This window comes from Cicer arietinum, chromosome 3 (assembly GCF_000331145.2).
Source record: "Cicer arietinum cultivar CDC Frontier isolate Library 1 chromosome 3, Cicar.CDCFrontier_v2.0, whole genome shotgun sequence".
In the NCBI taxonomy this organism is placed as follows: Eukaryota; Viridiplantae; Streptophyta; class Magnoliopsida; order Fabales; family Fabaceae; genus Cicer; species Cicer arietinum.
Window position 1 is genome coordinate 76,681,780 of NC_021162.2, and position 21,291 is coordinate 76,703,070.

General features: G+C 34.5%; 1 protein-coding gene across 3 annotated transcripts; it reads right to left on the reverse strand.

Annotated features, from left to right (window-relative positions):
• Nucleotides 1-5,067: 5,067 nt before the first annotated feature.
• On the reverse strand, nt 5,068-17,170 carry LOC101506836 (mediator of RNA polymerase II transcription subunit 33B-like). 3 transcript variants are annotated; one of them, XM_012714184.3, is made up of 10 exons: nt 16,172-17,170; nt 15,834-16,105; nt 15,639-15,730; nt 14,978-15,329; nt 13,873-14,083; nt 12,239-12,353; nt 11,937-12,098; nt 7,441-8,107; nt 6,859-7,065; nt 5,068-6,487 (listed from the first exon to the last, which is right to left on the reverse strand). In XM_012714184.3, the coding sequence occupies exons 1-10, from the start codon at nt 16,933-16,935 to the stop codon at nt 5,364-5,366; spliced, it is 3,966 nt and encodes a 1,321-aa protein (XP_012569638.1). In that variant the 5' UTR covers nt 16,936-17,170; the 3' UTR covers nt 5,068-5,363. The 3 variants fall into 3 exon arrangements, with proteins under 3 accessions (XP_012569638.1, XP_004494899.1, XP_073221918.1); XM_004494842.4 differs by having other exon boundaries at nt 5,068-6,484; nt 16,172-17,169; XM_073365817.1 differs by lacking the exon at nt 7,441-8,107 and having other exon boundaries at nt 11,942-12,098.
• Between the last annotated feature and the right edge of the window lie 4,121 nt (nt 17,171-21,291).

Sequence of the window (21,291 nt, forward strand, 5' to 3'; positions counted from 1 at the left end):
ATATATATATATATATATATATATATATATATATATATATATATATATATTGAAATATGCCTATGTTATTTATAAATTATAATTTTAATGTATCAAAATATGTTTCATATAATATAAACATTATTTAAAAAATATGTGTTAGAGATAACTTTTTTCAAATACTAAAACAATTTACTATTTTGTATAAAAGAATAATAATTTACTACTTAAAAAAAGTTAAAAATATATTCAGTATATAACTATATAAAATAAAATAATATTTAAGAGAATATATAAGTTTTCCTCTAAGTCCATATCAACAATGATATAATAAGAATAAATAGAAAAAGATACTTTAAAATGATATAAATTGATTTTAAAGAAACAAATTGTTGACCTAATTCTAAGTTATATCTCTCTATATAATTTAAATATTCATTTTAGTTGTCTAATAAGTAATAAGTGACGCAAGATAGATTTATATATTTTATAAACCTCACTAAAAATAATTATTTTTCATTAAATGATGTTTTTTCTTCTTCTATATTGATACTATATGATATTCAATTTGAAGAAATTAAATAATTGTAGAAACTAAAAATGTGGGATATGTCTATCTCATAGACATGAAATATTTAATATTCTTCATATGAAGAAATCTTAGAGAGTTAAACATTTCACTCTTTGACTCAATATATCTAAAGATGAAGTGATAAAGATATTGTAGTTGTCGTCATATAATATTGTAGAACTTATTCATATTATAACTGAAATTTAAGAGATGCATATTGGTGTTAGAAACCTGCTTCAAGTTTCAACATATATTCGATAAATACATTAGATGACACATAATATACTATGTAATGAAATATAAGCACAATGTGGAAAAAAAAAATGATGTATTTGAACCAAATGTCAACAACAACAATTGATCACAAATATATCAAAACATAAATAGAATTAAAACTCAAAATATAAACTAAACAAATGTCAAAATTCTCACACTTTTTGTTTATCTAAAAGAAAAAAGTTTGAAAGCATAACAATTGCATCCAAGTTGAGGCACAATACCATCATAACAATTTATCTGATTCAGAAACATCTTGATTCAAATAACAAATTTGCATCTGATGTCATTGGGACTCAAAAATCAAATTCACATCGAAGGTCATCTTGGCTAAACACTATCATCTCAATTTATTGAATTTAGGACAATTTAGACTCAAATATCATATTTTTTTATCTAATGTCATCAAGATGCAACACCATAATTATAATTTATCAAATTTAAGATTATATAGGTTCAAATATCAAATTTGGCATCTAACATTGTTGAGGCGACTTACCATCCCAAGACATAAATAAATTTTGCATCAAAGTTCATCGTGACACAGTGCCATAATCCCAATATCAAATTTTACATCTAAAGTGATCAAAGCTTAATATGATTATCATCGTCCTAATTTATCAAATTCATGATAGCCTATTAGACTTGAACCTTGAGACCATATGGACTCAAATATCAAATTTTGCGTTTAAGGTACAATACCATCATTCCAATATATCAAATTTAGATAATATGCTCATATATAAATTTTGCATTCGAGGCGCAATACCTATCATCCAAATATCAAATTCTACATCTGAGTTGATCAAAACACAATATCATCATTCTTCCAATTTATCGATTTTAGGATAGTTTACAAGGTTCAAATATCGAATTTTGAATCCAATAGGTCATCGAGACACAATACCATCATTTCAATAAATCGAATTTAGAATCGTCTTTGCTCAAATATTAAATTTTGCATCCAAGATCATCAAGACACAACATTGTCATCCCAATTTATCGAATTAGGATCATATAGGCTCAAATGTCAAGTTTGTGTCCAAATTATAAGTTTGTATACATAATCAGGAGAAAGATTATTTGAGGAGCTAACATCATTTGGTAGGAATAAATTTGGAGTGGTTTTGGAATGATATCACATATCAAACTCATAGTGCCTATATTACAAAAACGCAACTCCTGGAGAAGGTGTTTGAGCCATATGAGCTCATGAGTAGTAAGTTTTGTAGCTCGATATTCAGCCTCAACACTAGATCTGGCAACAACGTTCTACTTCTTGCTTTTCCAGGAAATCAAATTACCACCAATAAGAACACAATACCCAGATGTGGACCGTATATCGGAAGGACTTCCAACCCAATTTGCATCTGTGTAAGCAACAATATCTAAATTACCTCTATTTGTGTAAACAAGACATTTTCTTGGAACTCCTTTAATGTATCTCAAGATTCTAACCACAACAATCCAATGACTATCGCAAGGGGATTTCAAGAACTGACTCACCACACTCACAATGTATGAAATATTTGGTCTCGTCATGGTCAAGAAATTCAACTTCTCAACTAACCTCCTATATCTTCCTGGATTTGAAAAGGACTCCCCCCTTACCGGTAGGATTTTGACATTTGGATCCATAGGTGTGCCAATTGCAATCTAGCATACATATTTCTTCCAAGATATCCAAAGCATACTTTCTCTGAAAAATAGCAATTACTGTCATAGATTGAGCTACCTCAATGCCCATAAAATACCTTAGTCTACCTAGATCTTTGACCTAAAAGTGGTGGACTAGATGTTGTTTGAGTCTCACAATTCCATCACGATTATCACCTGTAATGACTAGATAATCAACATAGATAGCCAAATAAATACACTTGTTAGAAGAGAATTTATGAAACACAGAGTCGTCAGCTTGACTCATAATCATGCCATAATGTTGAACAACACTCCTAAAGAAATTATGAAATACGCTTAATAGTTCTGATCTATCCTTAAGTAGGTAGATCCACGTACATCTAGAAAACTAATCAATAAAAGTGACAAAGTACTTATGACCTACAACTGAAGTGACTTGACTTGGTCCTCATACATCAAACTGAACGACATTAAAAAGGGAGCGGCTTTGCGATTGAAGACAGTTGGGGAAGAAAGATTGGACGTGTTTCCCAAGCTGAGAAGATTCACAATCTAAAGATTTCAAGTGAGACAAGTGAAGAGAACATGGGGACTCCGTACTAGAAGTGGAAGCAATAGTAGATGAAGACTGAAGGTAGTAAAGTCCTTGGGACTCATATCTTGTATCAACCATTTGCTTCGTACGTTGATCCTGTATAACAAAAGAATCAGGAGTAAAAGTTATATAACAATTTAGACTTCGAGTCAGACTACTAAAAAAAATTAAATTAAATCGATAGTTGGAAACAAAAAGAACATAGTCAAAAGATAAAGATGGGAGATGAGTGGCTTGACCAATGCCATTAGCTTTAGCTTTTGAACCATCTGCAACGGTAATATGATGTGGGGTTTTAGGTTGGGATATTTTTGATAAAGTGATGAATTACCAGCCACATGATCGGAAACTCCAGAGTCCAAGATCCAAGGGCTATCAAATGAGGAGTGAGAGAGGAAGACCGTAGAATTATCGATATGAACAAAAGTTGTCGAGGATGAGGCATGTGAAGCCTTGAACTGCAAGTATGCATTGTAGTCTTCATTTGACAACATATTGTCGTTGTTATTTTTCAATTCAGAGTCTTTTCCATTATCATTAGATTGCGTCACATTTGATGTTCTTTCTGGAAAGTCAATAATGGAATAACACTTGTCATCGGTATGACTGAAACGCTTACAGTAAGTGCACTGAGGACGACCTTCACCAAGGCCTCCTCGGCCACCCCCACGACCACGACATTGTTCTCCACGACCTGCAAAATTTGAAACAAAAGCTGAAGACTCTATGGCAGTTTGAGATCCATTTCCCTCTGACCCTTCTTGACCAGAAATGCGTATGATGCGTCTGATTAGATCCTCTGTTGAGGGGATATCAGATGTAGTGAGAATGTGGCTTCGAACCAACTAATACTTTTGATGGAGGCTGTGAAGGACATAGATCATGAAAACATTATCCAATTTCCCAAGCATCTTCTTCAAGTCATCGTCGGCCACAAGGAGCTTGAACTTGTTTACCGCTGACTGGACTTTATTAGTATAAGCCATGATGTTTTCTTCTATCATCTGAAAGGTAGGTAAATTATGAATAACATTATAGAGACGTTGGATATCGTTTGAATAGACATTCTTAGCTTTCTCTCAATATCATAACAAGTGTGTACGAGCAATAATGGACCAGCAAAGAGAGCTCAATTGTTTGCCATAAAAGAGAGACTAATTGGCAATCAACTTGCTCCCAATCTTCACGGAAGTTTGTATTAATTTCTGAGGACTTCTTAGTGAGGTTATTTGAGAGCTTTTGTCCAAGAAACCACATCTTGACAACATGTAACCAATTTAAATAATTTTGACCATTAAATTTCTCAGACGTTATAGAAGGATTGTTGGAGAAAACATATGTTACAAGGCTCTTAATAGAGGATTTAGATTTGTTGTTCTCCTTCTGCGAAATATCTAAACTTGAACTCATCTTCAACAGACTAGAAAGGAACAACAAGTACAGACAACAAGAAATTGTAGAGAATACACCAGAAATAGTGGGACCCACGGACCAAACTTGGACAAAAAAGGAAGGAAGGCAGCAGACGAGTGGAACGGGACCAGAGGGGACTTCGTCAGAGGTCTGGGTAGCGTGTGGCCTTCACGCGTCGGCGAAGCTTAATGTGGTAAAAACACGAGTGGCGGCGCGTAAGAAGGTGAACGGCGGCGGTTCTCCGGTGAATGGCCGATCTGACTAAGGTGAGTCTGATGGTGGGGGTGGTGTGACCTGTCGGGCTGTGTATGTTGGACGGTTAACAGGACAGCCACGTATGTGACTGTGACGACTAAGGTTTTTGAGACTTTTGACAGGCCCACTGATCGTGAGCGCTGATCTCAACTTGAGAATTAGGTTTTGGTGTTGAATAACTTGAGAGATTAGCTCTCAACATGATATTATTTATAATCAGAATTGTACAAGGAGAATCTCTTAATTAAAGAAATAAATCTGAACTAAATTCAACCTATATCAAACCTAATAAAAATAAGCAATAACATATTTTAACAATAACAAACTAAACCTTTGCATGTCTCAACAATAAGGAACACATATTCCCCCAAAATTTACTCACATGACCAACGGCAAAATCTGTTGTTTGGACAAACGATGACAAATATCTATCGTAATACTTTCTATGACTTAATTGTTTATAAAATAGTTAAATGTTACAACTCGAAATTCAGGGGATAAAATGAATTTATGAAATTTACATTGTTATGTACAGAAATGGTAGCAAGTAGCAAATGATGCGGCATTTTTCTTCCTGAAATAAATATCATAATTCCTAACTTCACAATGCACCATGCTCCCATGTTCTTACCAGTTTTAAAATCCATTTTGGCTTATCATTTCAGCTACCTCACCCATGAGGCTTGTTCCTCTGATTTCTAATAAGTGGAGCGCCAAGTCGTCTTCATTCAACTGTCTTAATCCCTTGCTCACTCTCTTCAATATGCTTGCATCAAGTTCCTCAATCCACAGTGGTGTGCAACTCACCATCAAGCTCATAAACCCGGACACATAGGCACGCCAAGTTGCACAATCACAGCGAAGTGATATTTTCCCATCTAGAGCATTTGCAAGAAACTCTAAATGAATCCCAAGAACCTTAGGTCGTCGTTTTGATGCTGCTGATAAAGAGTCAATACCCCAAGCAAATGTCCCACTAAGTACAGCAAAATATGCCAGTGCATAACCTCTAAGAATGGCAACCACAACCCCAGATTCTCCCACTTCCTGCTCCAACCCTTGAGCTGATAAAAACCATGAAGGTAAAGTTTCTGTTATCAAAGATTGAACCAAACTTGAACCACCAGATATCCAAAGAAAAGAAGCCCCGAGAAGGGCAGCATGCTTGACACGTGTCATTGATGCAGCAAGAGAAACCTGTCCGTATCTCATTCCATATTTAGCCTTCTTTAGCTTGTGTGCTTCACCCTTGGGCAACCCACCACTTGCTATATCTCTAACAGAAAGCATTAGAAGAGATACAATTTCTTCTGTCAAGAACATAGCATCTCTTATAGACCTGTAAACTCGCAAGTAGAGAATTCCAGGAGCAACTGGAGAGATCCCACCACAGAAGTGAGAACCAAATCCATGACCAAGGAGAGCACCAACACCACCATTGTTATAGATACAGGCAGAACCAAGCCCAAGGGTGGATGTGAAGCAACTTTTTAGGAGCTGAACTACAGCATCCCTGCTATGGTGGAAGACAGTTCCAGAAGCAGAGAATACAAAAAAGTCACTCCAACGTTTCACCTTCTGAGCCCACAAAGAACCTACAATGGGCATGCACGGCCAGGGGCAACCGGAAGAAAGGTTGATCAAAGATGGGCCAATCAAAACAAGAAAGCGCTCAGAAGATTTATCAAGTTTATAGGTTATTGTGAGACTTAGAAAAGCCGCCAAAGGCAAAGGAAGTGTAGCTGGAGCATTCCCATCTGCTTGAAGCAGTTCAAAATGGAGTGTCAACAAATTGATTTTATAAACCTTATCCATATATATATATAATGAAAATAATATATTAATCTAAAAAAATCAATATGTGGTTTCAGTAAAAAAAAAAAGTATGTGGATATTTTTAAGTCACCCACATATCTGGTTGCTAATTGAAAGTTTATCTTCAGCCAAAAGTTACAGGTGAAAAGAATTATGGATATGTAAAATATGGCAAGTTAGTTGGCCTGCAGATTGAAAATGATATAAATGCAGCAAGAATCATCTAGGAAAGAACAATTTGATCTTGTAAAGAGGGCCATATCTAATCATTGTGGTCAATTAATATTCTCACGGAAAAAAAAGTGAATTTGCATACCTATTGCGAGGCTTGGGACATTGACACCTGTGGCTGCAAGAATTTTTTTGATTTGTTGCTCCACAATTGATAAATTAGCAGCTGGACTAGGCCAATCAGTTCCATTCATAAAAGCTGGCTTCCATACACCGCGTGTTACTTCAGCTGATAAGTAGCTTACAATGGTCGCCAAAGTTGCCGGAAGAAAATCAGCAATATCTTTGAGACCTGAGATAAGAAGCAAGCACATCTATTAAGCAAACAACTTAAAAAAAGAAACAATCAGTAACCCAGTTTTTTGCTTTCCTAAACTTGCAATTTTTAATTTCATATTTAATCAAAGAGGGTATTTTATGCCAACAAACGAAAGCAGCATGGTCAAAAGTTATTGCAACAATAGAGTTGTGTCCAGTCCCACCAAAGAAAATATGAGCTTGTGGTCACACCCAATAAACCACAACCTAAAATCATACGCAACCAGGGGACTGCATAGTCATAAACCATGTAATTCTTTTGTGTCTATCAGAAGTGAAAGCATAGTTCTACAGTTTTCCCTGTCATTTTGCATCGGCACAAATGCACCCATGAGGAAATTGGGCAAACCTGTAGCCAGTTCACGGGGACTGAGTCTTCCGTGAGCACAAGCGGTAAGAGCAGCATCAAGAACAAATGGAGCTGCTTCAAGGATATCCCATGCCGGTACTTTGAGTTTCATCAAAGCGTCATCCAATGAAGAACCAGATGAATTACTGCTTCCTGAAGTTGTAGATGTCAATGACTGAGCACTTCTATTTATTTTCCTGCAAGTCATGCTTAGTAGTGCATCAACAATCTGAAGAATAGGCCCTCCAGGAACAAGAGCACATCGAGTTGATGCAAGACATTCTTGATGTTGCTGATACCAAGTGTTCAATTTTGGAAAGGAGTCCATAAATAAAGGCTCTGAAGAAAAGCTTATCATTTTTGAAAATCTTCTGCTTCTTATTCGGTCTCTTGGTGATTTCCCAAAGGATGCCAACATACAATTCCGAACCAATAAAAGGTACTCAGGACCTAACTGTGATCCTAATGCTGGAGTTGCTGCACCCCCCATCACATGTTCAACAGGTGGATGATTAAACCGCCATAATCTCAGCAGGAGAACAAATGCATTAGAGAACACTGCATGGCAAGAGAGCTTGTCACCAGTTGCAGAAGTCCATGACACACTAGGAACACATGATCCAAAAGCCTCACATATTGGCATTAGTGCAGCTGCAAGTAGTGGAACCTGAAAAAAGATGGTAAAATAAATTCACAGAAGAAGGAAACAAACTAAATGTGGATAGGATAATATCTCCCATATTTATTTTCGTATTTATTGTCTTGAGTCTATATAAAACTGACTCCGTTGTTTAGTTCAAACACGATTTCACCATATGTCTCTCATTTTCTCTTATTCAACATTGTAGCTAGAGCCTATTAAGAGAGACAACCCTATACCGTGATTACCCCGGGACCCATTATCATTCGGTGAGATTTTTTTAGGTAAACCGTGCCCCAATTTCGCTTTACCCATTCTTTGCCGCTGTTGGTTTATTTTTCAACAAATTAGTCGCAGTACTGTTCATCACGCAGGGTACTGTTCGTCGCAAAAAAAAAAAAATTGCCTCTTCCACCACTGTTTTGCTGCTGATTTTAGGTAATTGCTTATTAATTATGGCTACTTATGAAGATTTTCTTCGGTGAGTAGAGTATTGTCAAAACTCGAGTTCCGCTGTTTCGGCCGCACAAAGTGGTAATTCACCAGTTTGCAACTCACCTTCTCATAGCACATGGATTCTCGATTCTGGTGCATCTGACCACATTACTGGTAATAAGGCTCTTTTCTCCTCTCTCACAACTTCTGGTTATTTACCTAGGATAGTCTCAGCCAATGGTTCCCAAACACAGTCTCAAGGGGTTGGCACTGTCCAAATCCTCTCTATTTGTTAGTTACATTTATCCTCTATGTGCCTGCATGTCCATTTAATTTATTTTCTATCAGTCGATTGACTCGTTCTCATGATTGAGTTGTCACATTTACTAATTGCAATGTTACTTTGCAAGATCGAATATCAGGACGACAAATTGGTGTCGGATGTGAGTCTAATGGCCTTTATTATCTCTAACCTATCAACGGCATGTCCTACCACATATTATCCTCTTACTATACATGCACAGTTACGTCATCCGAGTTTTCCCAAACCTCAATAGTTAGTACCTAATCTAATCAAATTACCTAGCTTAAATTGTGATTCGTGTCAGTTAGGGAAACGCACTCATAGGTCTGACTTTTTCCGATGTACGTGGTTATTTTTAATGAAAAATAGGTCTGAATTATTTTCTATTTTTGAACAATTTTATAAGTAAATTAAAACTAGTGATAATGCCCGTGAATATTTGTCGCATCAATTTCAAAATTTTATGACCTCTAACGGCATTCTTCATCAAACATCGTGTACTCGTACACCTCAACAAAATGGGGTAGCCGAACGCAAAAATCAACATCTTATTAAAACCACTCGTACTCTCCTTCTTCATGGTAATGTACCATCTCGCTTTCGGGGCGATGCTGTTCTAACGGTGTGCTATCTTATAAATCGCATGCCTTCGTCTATTCTTGATAACAAAGTCCCTCATTCGATCCTCTTCCCTCGTACCCCTCTTCACTCACTTTCTCCTCGTGTCTTCGGGTCTACATGTTTTGTCCAAAATCTTACTCCTGATCTTGACAAACTTTCAACTCGATCACTAAAATATGTATTTCTTGGTTATCATCAGTCCCAAAAAGATTATCGTTGTTATTCTCCTACACTTGACGATATCTCATATCAGCTGATATCACATTTTTTGAGTCTGTTACGTAGAGTCGCTTCCCGACCCTTTGTCTGCAACTATTCATGTGGACCTACTAGAGTCTGTTTCACCTTGTCTTTTACCACTAGAGCCTATTACGTATGTTCCATCTGAGACACCTCCAGTGGCCCCTCCCGCTGTCCCACTTGAGACTCCTCTTGTGGATCCTCCAACTGTACAACCTCTTCAGACATACCGCCATCGTCAACCACTATCGGTTGTACATGTCCCTACACCCGTTCTTGATACCGAGGTCATTCCAAACACTCATTTGCGCCACCTCTTCCTTTATCGGATCCGACCCTTGATATTCCTATTGCTATTCATAAAGGTATACGTCATACTCGCAACTCATCCCTTCATTACAGTGGTTTGAGTTACCATCGTTTTTCTCCTTTGTATTATACTTGTTTGTCTTCTTTGTCTTCTATTTCTATTCCTAAATCTCCAGGTGAAACTTTATTCCACCCAGAGTGGATACAAGCAATGATTGACGAGATGTATGCACTTCAGAGTAGTGGTACTTGGGAATTGGTTTCTTTACTATCTGAAAAGTCTTTAGTAGGATGTCGTTGGCTTTATACGGTAAAAGTTGGTCCTTATGGCAAGATTGATCGCTTTAAAGTTTGTTTGGTAGCAAAAGGGTACACTCAAATTTTTGTCCTCGATTACAGTGATACTTTCTCCCATGTGGCTAAGATGGCCTTTGTTAGACTACTCCTCTCTATTGCAGCCATCTGACATTGGTCTCTGCACCAACTTAACATTAAAAATGCTTTTTTGCATGGTGACCTTGAAGAAGAAGTGTATATGAAGCAACCACCTAGATTTGCTGCTCAAGGGGAGTCCTCTACCATGGTTTGTCGACTTCAAAGGTCTGTCTATGGTAAACAGTCTCCTCGAGCTTGGTCTGGGAGATTTAGCACAGTAGTGCAACAATTTGGTATAATTCGAATTGAAGTTGATCATTCCCTTTTCTATCGTCACTCAACCCAAGGGTGCATTTACTTGATTGTCTATGTAGATAATATTGTCATAAGTGGTAGTGAACAGCATGGCATACTTCAGTTGAAACAACATTTATCTCATCAGTTTCAAACTAAAGATATTGGCAAGCTTTGTTACTTCTTAGGTATTGAGGTAGCCCAATCTAAAGACGACTTAGTAATTTCATAAAGAAAATATGCCATGGATATTCTTGAAGAGACAAGTTTATTGAATGTCAAGCTGGTTGACATTCCTATGGATCCAAATGAAAAACTTCTACCTAATCATGGGGAGCCATTTTCAGATTCAAGGAGATACAGAAGATTGGTTAGTAAATTAAACTACCTTACAGTCACCCATCCAGACATTTCTTTTACACTCAGTGTTGTAAGTCAATTCTTAAACTCTCCTTGTCAAGAATACTAGGATGTTGTGATACGAATTTTTAAATAAATTTAAGGTGCTCTAGGAAAAGGTCTAATTTATGAAAACAGATGACATACTCAAATAGTTGGTTATTCAAATGTCGATTGGGGAGGCTCACCCATTGATAGGCGATCCACTTCTGGGTATTGTTTACTTGTTGGAGGAAACTTAATATCTTGGAAGAGTAAGAAACAAAATGTAGTTGCAAGATCTAGCGCTGAAGCTGAATACAAGGCTATGGCATTAGTGACTTGTGAGCTCATTTGGTTGAAACAGTTACTCAAAGAGCTTCAATTTGAAGAGGCAACACAAATGACATTAATCTATGATAATCAAGCAGCATTGCACACTGCCTCTAATCCGGTTTTTCATGAGAGGACCAAGCATATTGAGATAAACTGTCACTTTGTAAGAGAGAAAATCGAATCAGGCGACAGCACCACTAGCTTTGTTAATTTCAATGATCAATTAGCAGATGCATTTACTAAGTCCCTGAGAGGTCCTCGAATCAGTTATATATGTAACAAGTTTGGTGCATATGATTTATATGCTCCAGCTTGAGGGGGAGTGTTGAAAATATATTTATGATTTTTATATTTATTACATAACATGTAAATAGGGATAATATCTCCCATATTTATTTTTTTATTTATTGCCTTGAGCCTATATAAAAATGATTCTGTTGTGCAGTCCAAATACAGTTTCACTATATGTCTCTCGTTTTCTCTTATTCAACACAAACTTTCATAGTGCATGTTCAAGTATGCATCAGAATACTTCAATGTACAGATTATTAAATCTGAACATACCGCACCATGTAGGGAGAAAATCTGAACACTGTCTACAGGTGAAATTCCAACCAGAAGGACATTCAGAAATGGAGCATAGCTAATCAGATGGTTTTCAGTCCCAGAGTATTTAGGAGGAACTGGAGGTGAAAGCAGTTTTATGATGAAAAAGACGACATGTTCCTACAAACACAAACGATCGTTATAATTATGAAAGAAAAAAATAATAAACAAAAGAAAAAGCAGGAAGGAGACAAAAATGAGCCTGATAAAGGTTTTCAGATTATGAGAAAGGCAAACGATAATGTTGATGTTGAGATCACCTGGACATTCCACCCACGTACTAGAGATGCCCCACAAAGAATGGTAGCAGCAGATATCTTTTCTTCATCTGAGCCATTGATTGCAAATTCAAAAATTTTCTCAATCTCTGCTAAGCTTCCATCAAATTCAAAAGCTTAAAATTCAGTTGCATTACCACTAATATAAAAAACAGAACATCTGATACACCTGACTTCAGGAAACAGAAAGGCGAAACTGAAGCCAGATATTAGGCGAAACAAAACTACAACCAATTAGACAGATTCCACTTTCAAACATAAACATCTCTATCAGTGCATACATAGTGTCTGTCTATTTAAAATCTATCAACCCATCTCTACTTTGGCTAAGAAACAAGTAAAGTCTCTTCTTTTCCGGATGGAACAAGTCACTTTTATCACGGATTTATAGGAGTAATAAAGCCCATAGACTAAGTACTGGTACTACCCTGCACAGGCTGTAATACAACAAGGTACTCTGCAAAACCTTTTTAATATTAGTTATGGTATATTATTATTATCTATGACACCTAATTAAAAATTCTATATAATGTATTTTACATACCACATTAACTTACCATTGTCTTAAATAGCAGCATGGAGTAATGAGTATATTTTAAAGATTAATTTTCTTTTTTTCTAAAAAATATTTAGGCAACTTCTTCTCCGAACCCTATATTCTCAAAAGCCCTCAATTAACACGTCTGGATTGGTCAATGGAGAGCATTGGAGGGTGAGAGAAGAAGCTACCATATATTAATTGAAGAAAAGAGAAATACATAAGTAATAGGATCAGGAATTCTCCTCGCAGAAACTAAAAAAGGAAACAAGAGAACACACAAGCATCAGCCTAAAAGAGCTCTCCAATTCCTCTAAATGACCAACAAAAAATCATTTTTGAAACAAAAGAGACATGCATTGTTCATAAAACTACAAGGAAATAAGGAAAAGAATTAAACCAAAATAAGATTTACATTCTTATATTAAACATAGAAGAAATTAGCTGATGCTGAGACATATCTAGAGATCTATTTAATAATTAACATAGTAAAAAAGTGCAGATAGAAGAGTGATCTTCAGGACCTCGGGTTTGAATGAACTAGGAGAGATAAAGAACTTCTCCAAAAAATTGAACCTGGAGTACTAGTTAAATAACCTTAAACATTTACTTCATATAAGATCCAATTATAAATCCTAAAGAAAAAAGTATAATCTTGATCGTTCAGAGTAACTGAAGTAAAACAATACACAGTCCTACAATAAAAAGCCCAAAATACTCATCACAAGCCATGATACTAATGCACCAAGATCTAAGTGAGCAGAGTGAATGGCAGCAACCAAGGGGTATTGTTATTAACTAGAAATTAGGAATGTCAGAAGTTACACTGAAGATTTCTAATGCAACTTAATTGATTTAAAGCATAGAAGCTTTAGAGAATAAGCACCAGTTAAAAAGTCCAAGATAAGAACACAAGCAAGAGGTGGGAGGCTTGGGAGCTGTGCAAAAAAGGAAAGAAAAAGATGAATCGAAAAACTATGCTAGATAATATTATATAAGTTTCGTCACTGTTGCTTTTCCATGTAGGAAGATCAACTATCACAAAGAGCTCATATCACATATTGGTGCAGCAGCATACCTGGAAGCAGGAGTTGCAACTAAGGCATTAACCATTGGAGGAGTTAGCGGTGAACCCTTCATCAATGATGACCAGCTAGGCAAATGATTAGGAATACTATGAAGTGGTTGATTGCAAGGTGAACTCACATAACCAGGCCAAAAATAAGCTGAGGTATCAATCAGATGTCTTGCAATACAAGCCTCAATAATCAAATGCCATAAGTTACCAGCTGCAACGAATCATAAAAGAGGTATAATTAGGAGCCCAAGACAAACATTAAAAGCCCTTAAAATACCATCAAATCTGAGAGCAAATCAACGGAAGAAAACGGAAAACTAGATCATTGACAAAAAAAATTATTAAATCGGATGGAACCTGATAGAACAGAGTAGAAATATTAATGGTGAATGGAATAGTATTTAATTAAAATGGAAATATGAAACTGATTACAATGAGAAAACCAGATCAAAATTTTCTCAGTAGAGAGAAAACTATTCCCTCACTGCCTAACCGCTAAGGTAATAATAACTGATGAATGCATAATAATTCCCCCACTCCCCGTACTCCTTTCTTATTAGGGGAAAATACTAACTGCCTGTCAGGTGGCCACTACTCCTTCTCTCTCTTTTTCTTCCTTTCATACACTCTCCAAGTTTTAGGCTTAGCGTGGTTCACACCCACCAACACATCACCCTAATTTGAGTTGGGCTTAGATAACATCCTATCAGAACCAGGCTAAATTGAAAACAAAAAACAATTGATGACAAAAATTATGATGGCCAAGATAATGATAGAGAGAAGGGCCAAGTCGTCTGCCCCGAAAAATTAATTAACAGTTAACATGATAAATGAAAGTATACATATACTAGGGACCATATTAACTATTTGAACTCAAGAGTTATGAAGTTTCCTTACATAACAGTTATAATTGAATGAATTTGTTTTGAATTGTTCCTAAAACCGTCCATTCATTTAAATTTAAGGCCCCCGACTTTTTAATTACACTTTTCCCATATGAACATATCAGCCACAAGAAAAAAGATACATATCAAGCGCAAATATTGACCAGGGTTCCTTCTGTAATTGACACTTAAGATTCATACGGCCAAAAGCAAACACTTACAGCAGTTTGTCGGCAAGTCATTCAGATTCATATATTCCAAGTATCCGCTATGTCCTGATACAAACATGATAGCCTTGGCAGCAGCCTGATTAGCTACCCAAATAACAGGTTGAGGTGGATTGAGTAAATCCTCATAATCACCTAATAGTTGTAAGCTTGTAACCAATTCCCCACGACACTTTCCTAAGGCTGGCTTGTCCTTCCTTTGATTCGTAGGGCTACGCTCAGCTTCTTCAATTAGTTCACCTTCCTCTTCTTCAATAACATTAGCAACTACAAGGGTTGTAATGCACAACAGCATACACAAGCAGGTATCGAGGCGAGGTACAGGACCTTCACATGGATCCCTCTCCTAAAAGAACACAAAAATAAATATGTTAAGTCTCAAAACAAGCTAATAGAGTCCAATAGCATGCAAGCTTACAATTGATTCAAATTTAGTCAAGAAGCAGTAGAACAACTACCAACGAATACAAAGAATGTAAATGACACACTGCATTTTCTTTCATTTTTATGGCTGAAATCTGCATATGATCACATCTTACACATTTGTAAGCTCATCAAGCAGTTTCTCTCACATGAAGAGAAAAAAAAGGTCCATCGGCGCCGTGAAAATATTTTAGTTATAATCAATTCCCTGAAATCAGTTAGTATTTCTTACCCGCTGAACCAGTCGCAGTGCAGCAATCCATAAACCTAAAAATGCATTGTGCCACGCAGTAGCATTAACTGCTTGTAAAGCCTTCACCAACCCTGCAAGCAATAAGTGAAATAGGAAAAACTAAGATAGAGTTAAGTGGTATTAGTATTAGAGCAAGAAGTAGTTAGAGTTGCATATGAAGGCAGAGAGAGCAACCAGTAAGAAGTTCAACAGCACTGGCAGCCATGACATGATCACCATCCATTGCATCCTCCAGTATTAGATCAATGGGAAGCCAAAGTGAACTATCATTGTGAGATTGAACAGCACTCGCACTTGCAGCCAACACTGAACTCAGCTTCATCTTTTTCGATTTGAAATTCAAAGGGAAAAACGATTTTGGAGATACATTTTTCAAGCTCCTCAAAATCAACGACTTGGCCGCAAGCCGCTCTAGTTCGTTAACAAAAGCTCCCCAATGCGTTGGCCTACAAATAAATAATTAATTGAAATTGAAATTGAGAGAAACAAAATAAAAAAGGAAAGAGCGTTACATGTTTCGTTGAACCAAGGAGAGAATCCTTGAAGTAACTTTGTTATGAAGAAAGCGCGCAATGAATTGAATGGCGGTTGCGGTATTTTTGGCGTGCAAAGTGTGTTTATTACTATTATTATTATTGACATGGACATTATGGTGGTGATTATCCAATTCCAATTCCAATTCCATGGTGAGATCGAGATCAGGATCGACGAATAATAAGGAGTTGTGTTGGAGTAAGCCTTCGTCTTGTAAGGATGCTTCGAGTAACTGCCACACTAGAGTGAAAAGAAAGTGAACGAGAACAACGCCAGGGTGAGGGTGATCATCATCATCATCATAATAATAATCATAGAGTTGAGAAAGGCGAAGAACGTTGTGAATGGAATTCATAAGAGAGGGATAATTGGGAGAATTGATGTGAGAAGAAAGAGAGAAAACGTGTTTGTTGAGGAGGTGAAGGTAGAGAGAGTAAGCGGATGGGTGGAGAAGAGGGTGTCTGTTGGGAACTACTTTGGTGGAGAGGAGGGCCAGGACGAGCAAAGGAGGAACCATTCTCACTTCCATCGCTTTCTCAAGGTATTTCCACGTCCCCGCCACGTGATTCTCCCAACAGATGTGAGACACAAGACGGTGTGCCAGTTCCACCGACGGTAACGACACACCCGCCGTTTTCAGCCATGAGCTCACCTCAATCGACCATACAACAGCCTCCGTCTTCTTCTCCTGCGCCCACTTTGTTATCTCTATTACCCTCTCCCACACCACCGTCATACTCATATTCTTCTCCACTCTCTTTCTTTCTTTAACTTGTCTTTTGCTTTCTTCTCTCTCTTCTCTTTCTATTTTTTGACCTGTCTAATTGACTATTGACCTTATATTATGTACTAGCCTGTGTGCAGGTATTGCAAATTTGCAACCGGGCAGGCCATGTGGTGATGGAGAAAATTCTCACCGGCTGTGGGAAAGTTAAACGATTAGATCAAATTTTCAGACACCTATTATGTATTAATACTTCATTTTCTCATCACCCCTTTTTATAATCTTGTCAGAATTTAATTCATTCTCATATATATATAGAGAGAGATTAAAATATTTTTTTTAAAGTTAATATATTAAACTTAAAATTATAAAACAAAACATTCATAATATTTTCTATATAAATTACAAATTAATGCAACCTAAGAAAAATAAAATAAATTTTTTTAAAACTGTTGAGTTGAGCAAGTAATCATATTCACTCATAATTATTGTTGCACTAAATAAACTAACCATTTGAGTATTGAATTACAATTTTTATGTTTGACAATATTTTCTATAATTGCGCACATGACACTAGAAGTGTCAAAATAAAATAAATAAATTTAATCATTAAATTATTTCAAAAAAAAAATTAACAATCAAGGAATAATATTTTACATATAACATTTAGGTTTAATTTTAGTTTTTGTCACCATTTTACTTTAGTCCAATTTTAATCCCCAATTAGAATTTTGTTATCAAGATTAATGATTTGTTTAATGATACCTCAAATAAAATAATAACGTGGAACATTCTAAGTAGATTATTTATATATTTTAATTATTCTAATTAATTATAGGTATAATTATTTTTAGGCTTAATTCCAGTTTTGGTCCCCCTATTTTAGCTGAATCGCGAAAGTAGTCCCTCCATTTTGTTTCTCCCCAGTTTTGGTCCCCCAAACAGAATTATAGTCCAAAACTTGATGAAATTTTATTTTTTAAAGCCGTACTACACCATTTATGGTCATATATTTCAGGTACAATTGTTGCAAATGAGATCTTGAGGCATTGTGTGACTTAAATAAATGCAAAAAAAATGAAATTTCATTAAGTTTTGGACCAAAATTCTGCTTGGGGGACCAAAACTGGGGAGAAACAAAATAGAGGGACTACTTTCGCGATTCAGTTAAAATAGTGGGACCAAAACTGCAATTAAGCCTTATTTTTACGGTCTCTTAAGTTAATTTTATGTTCACTCATTTATCTTTTTTTTTTATTTAATTTTAAGTAATAATTTGATCATTTATATCTTAAAATGTTACAAATATTATCCTTTTCTTTAGAGGAACTTTGAAAATTCATCAAAGTCTTCAAACAAAACCCATAAAATTCAATATCATTTTCAAAAAAATTCATATATTCATCAAATTCATAACTCAAATATTCAAATAAACTCATATTTTCATATCCAAATTCATCAAATAAAGAACAAAAACATATGTTTATTTGAATATTTGAGTTGTGAATCTGATGAAATGTGCATTATATCAAATATGATAATTAATTTTATGAGTTTTGTTTGAAAATTTTGATAATAAAAAAAATAACATTATTGATATTTTAAGATATAAAAAATCAAATTGTTACTTAAAATTAAATAAAATATCAAATTAAAAAGAAAATAAAAAATAAACGATGAGAATATTATATGAAAATAAATTAAGGGATCATGACCTTATTTATAAATACATTACAATATTTAAAAAAAAAACATTTAGTCTTAAAATACACATTATAAAAAATAAGATTTGAATAGAAAAAATCTCTGGTTAGAAACACACAAACCCTAAACTTTGATATGGTCACATCGCTGCTAAGAAACCCTAAAAAGAAGCAAATCCAATTTCTCCTTATCCCTTACCAACGTTTCTAAATTTTTGTGATGATTTTAATGTGTGTGATCATCAAGCAAATCTCTACGACACGACGAAGGTTAACTTATTGGATTTATTTTCTTCTTTCTTTTTTAAGTGTATTCACTATCAGTTTGTTCATCATTTAACACTATCAGTGAGTGATGATTTTGCAGCGACTTCCAATGGCTTTATTATTGAGTTCAATTATGCTCACTTCTATCAATCACGATTTCATTCGTCTCCTTTTTCATGGTTTAGCAATTGAATCCATTGATTATATTTTTTATTTTTTTGTTGCAATATGATAAGTCTAATGTTCCTTCACTTCTATTTGGATTATTCGTTATTTTATTAATATATGTATATCTAGCTTTAGTATAATGTGATTGTAAACCCATTTATTTTATGAGAAGATCCCAATTTTTTTTTTTTTGCTCTTTGATTGGATATTGATTGATTTTGTTTTAGATTTTTGTATGCTCACTTCTATCAATTACGATTTCATCCGTCTCCTTTTCATGGTTTAGCAATTGAATCCATTGATTTTTTTTTTTTGCATTACGATACGTCTAATGTTCCTTCACTTCTATATGGATTATTCATTGTTTCATTAATATATGTATATCTAGCTTTAGTATAATTTGATTGTAAACCTATTTATTTTATGAGAAGATCCCAATTTTTTTTGTTGCTCTTTGATAGGATATTGATTGATTTTGTTTTAGATTTTTTTAATGAAAAAATATATTTTTTAAATTAAAAATCATTTTTTATTATCTTTTTAAACATCATTTTGTTAAAAAAATAAAGTTAAATAATAATGGTTTATCACAAACAGCGAAAGAGAGAGAAAAATGTCAAATAGTTTATTATTCTTTTTGAAAAATTTAAAATTGTCTTCCATCAATTTTTAATAGATTCTTCTCTTTCTATGCAACTCTATACCGGGTTTATTTTTCCTCATTTTCCATTTCTATATAAAGTAAGTTTTTTTCTTCTTTTCGATTTCTCTACATCATTTTTATTTTGTTGTATCTATTTCTTTTATTTTAATCATTTTATCTTTTCTTATTCATATGTTGATGCAAATTTTTCGTGCTTTTGTGGATTTATTTTTTATGAGTATTTAAGGTATATTAATTAATTTTGAAATGGGTATGACAAATTGATTAAAGTAATAAATTTTAGAGTGACCAATTTGAAATATTTCAATTATTTACTAACAATTTTCTTAATAACTATAGATAATTAAACTATGACAACATATTTAGTGCTATGAATAATCAAACTATGACAACATGCTTATGATAATTTTAGAAAAGAGAGACATTAATGTATTTAGAAAAGTGACATTTTTTATGATAATTTTGTAGTTTAAAAAATTACTTTAAAAAAATTGTATACAAACAGATTAAAAATTATTTATATGATAATAAACAAACAAAAATAAAAAATAAAACATTTTTATTTAAGTTCAAATTAAGGCACTCATTGAAGTGTTTTTGGTATAGGAAGAAAAGTTTTGGCATCCAATAAGGCTATCATCATGATTGAATTAGGTTCATCTTTTTCTTCTAATTTGAGACTTTTTTTTATTCAGAACTGATTTTTAAAAATGTTGTAATGTGTTTTAATAAACTAGAATAATGAAAACAATATAATTAGTTTGCATTGATAGTTTCACATCATTAATTTATTTGACACATAATTAAAAAATATGACATATCAATTTTGGCAATCAAATTCTGACTAGAGGATCAAAATTGGACTAAAATAAAATTTAAAAAATTAATTTCAATATTCAGCTAAAATGGAAAGATTAAAATTACAATTGAACTTAACTTATATTTGTAATCCCTAAATATATGCCTCACGATCTTTAGAGACTCTTCATGATCTTATACCTTTAATAGATAAGAATATCATCGACGAACACTACTACAAATCAGTCCAAGTATGGCATGAAGATTCAATTCATACGTGTCCATGAATTCTGTCAGAGATTAGGCACATTGAATGACATTACCAAATACATGGATGTAAAAGATGGTTTTAGAATATCATTTTCCTTTACTCTTATTTGATGATAACTCGATTTGAATTCGTTTTGCAAAAATACTGAAGTACCATTTAATTGATCCATCACGTCTTAATAATAGGTACTTAGCATAATAAATCTATATGTAGCGTACTTATCTTCTTGCTTGGCTTATGCAAACATTAACGCATTCTTTACACAATCTTAGGTTACATGGTCAACACATAATCAATCAAATGCATCGAATGATATCCATGTATTGTAGCTGGTGCAAGATCCACAAATAATATTATGTTTTTAAAAAAATGACATGGCACTTTAGATAGACCAAACAAACAACATTTCCTTCTCCAATGGAGTATAAATGGTAAACATGTGGTCTAATTCAACCGACTCTAATTTTTGGTAGTTGCACAAGTTTGAGATACAAAAGAATGCA

Coding starts and splice junctions, on each gene's coding strand:
- LOC101506836 (XM_012714184.3), bottom strand. CDS start 16,935: ATGAGTATGACGGTGGTGTGGGAGAGGGTAATAGAGATAACAAAGTGG. Junction 8,108..11,936: donor TTTTCTCCCTACATGGTGCG/GTATGTTCAGAT, acceptor ATCTTTTTTCAG/GTTCCACTACTTGCAGCTGC. Junction 6,488..6,858: donor TGTCCCAAGCCTCGCAATAG/GTATGCAAATTC, acceptor AACTGCTTCAAG/CAGATGGGAATGCTCCAGCT.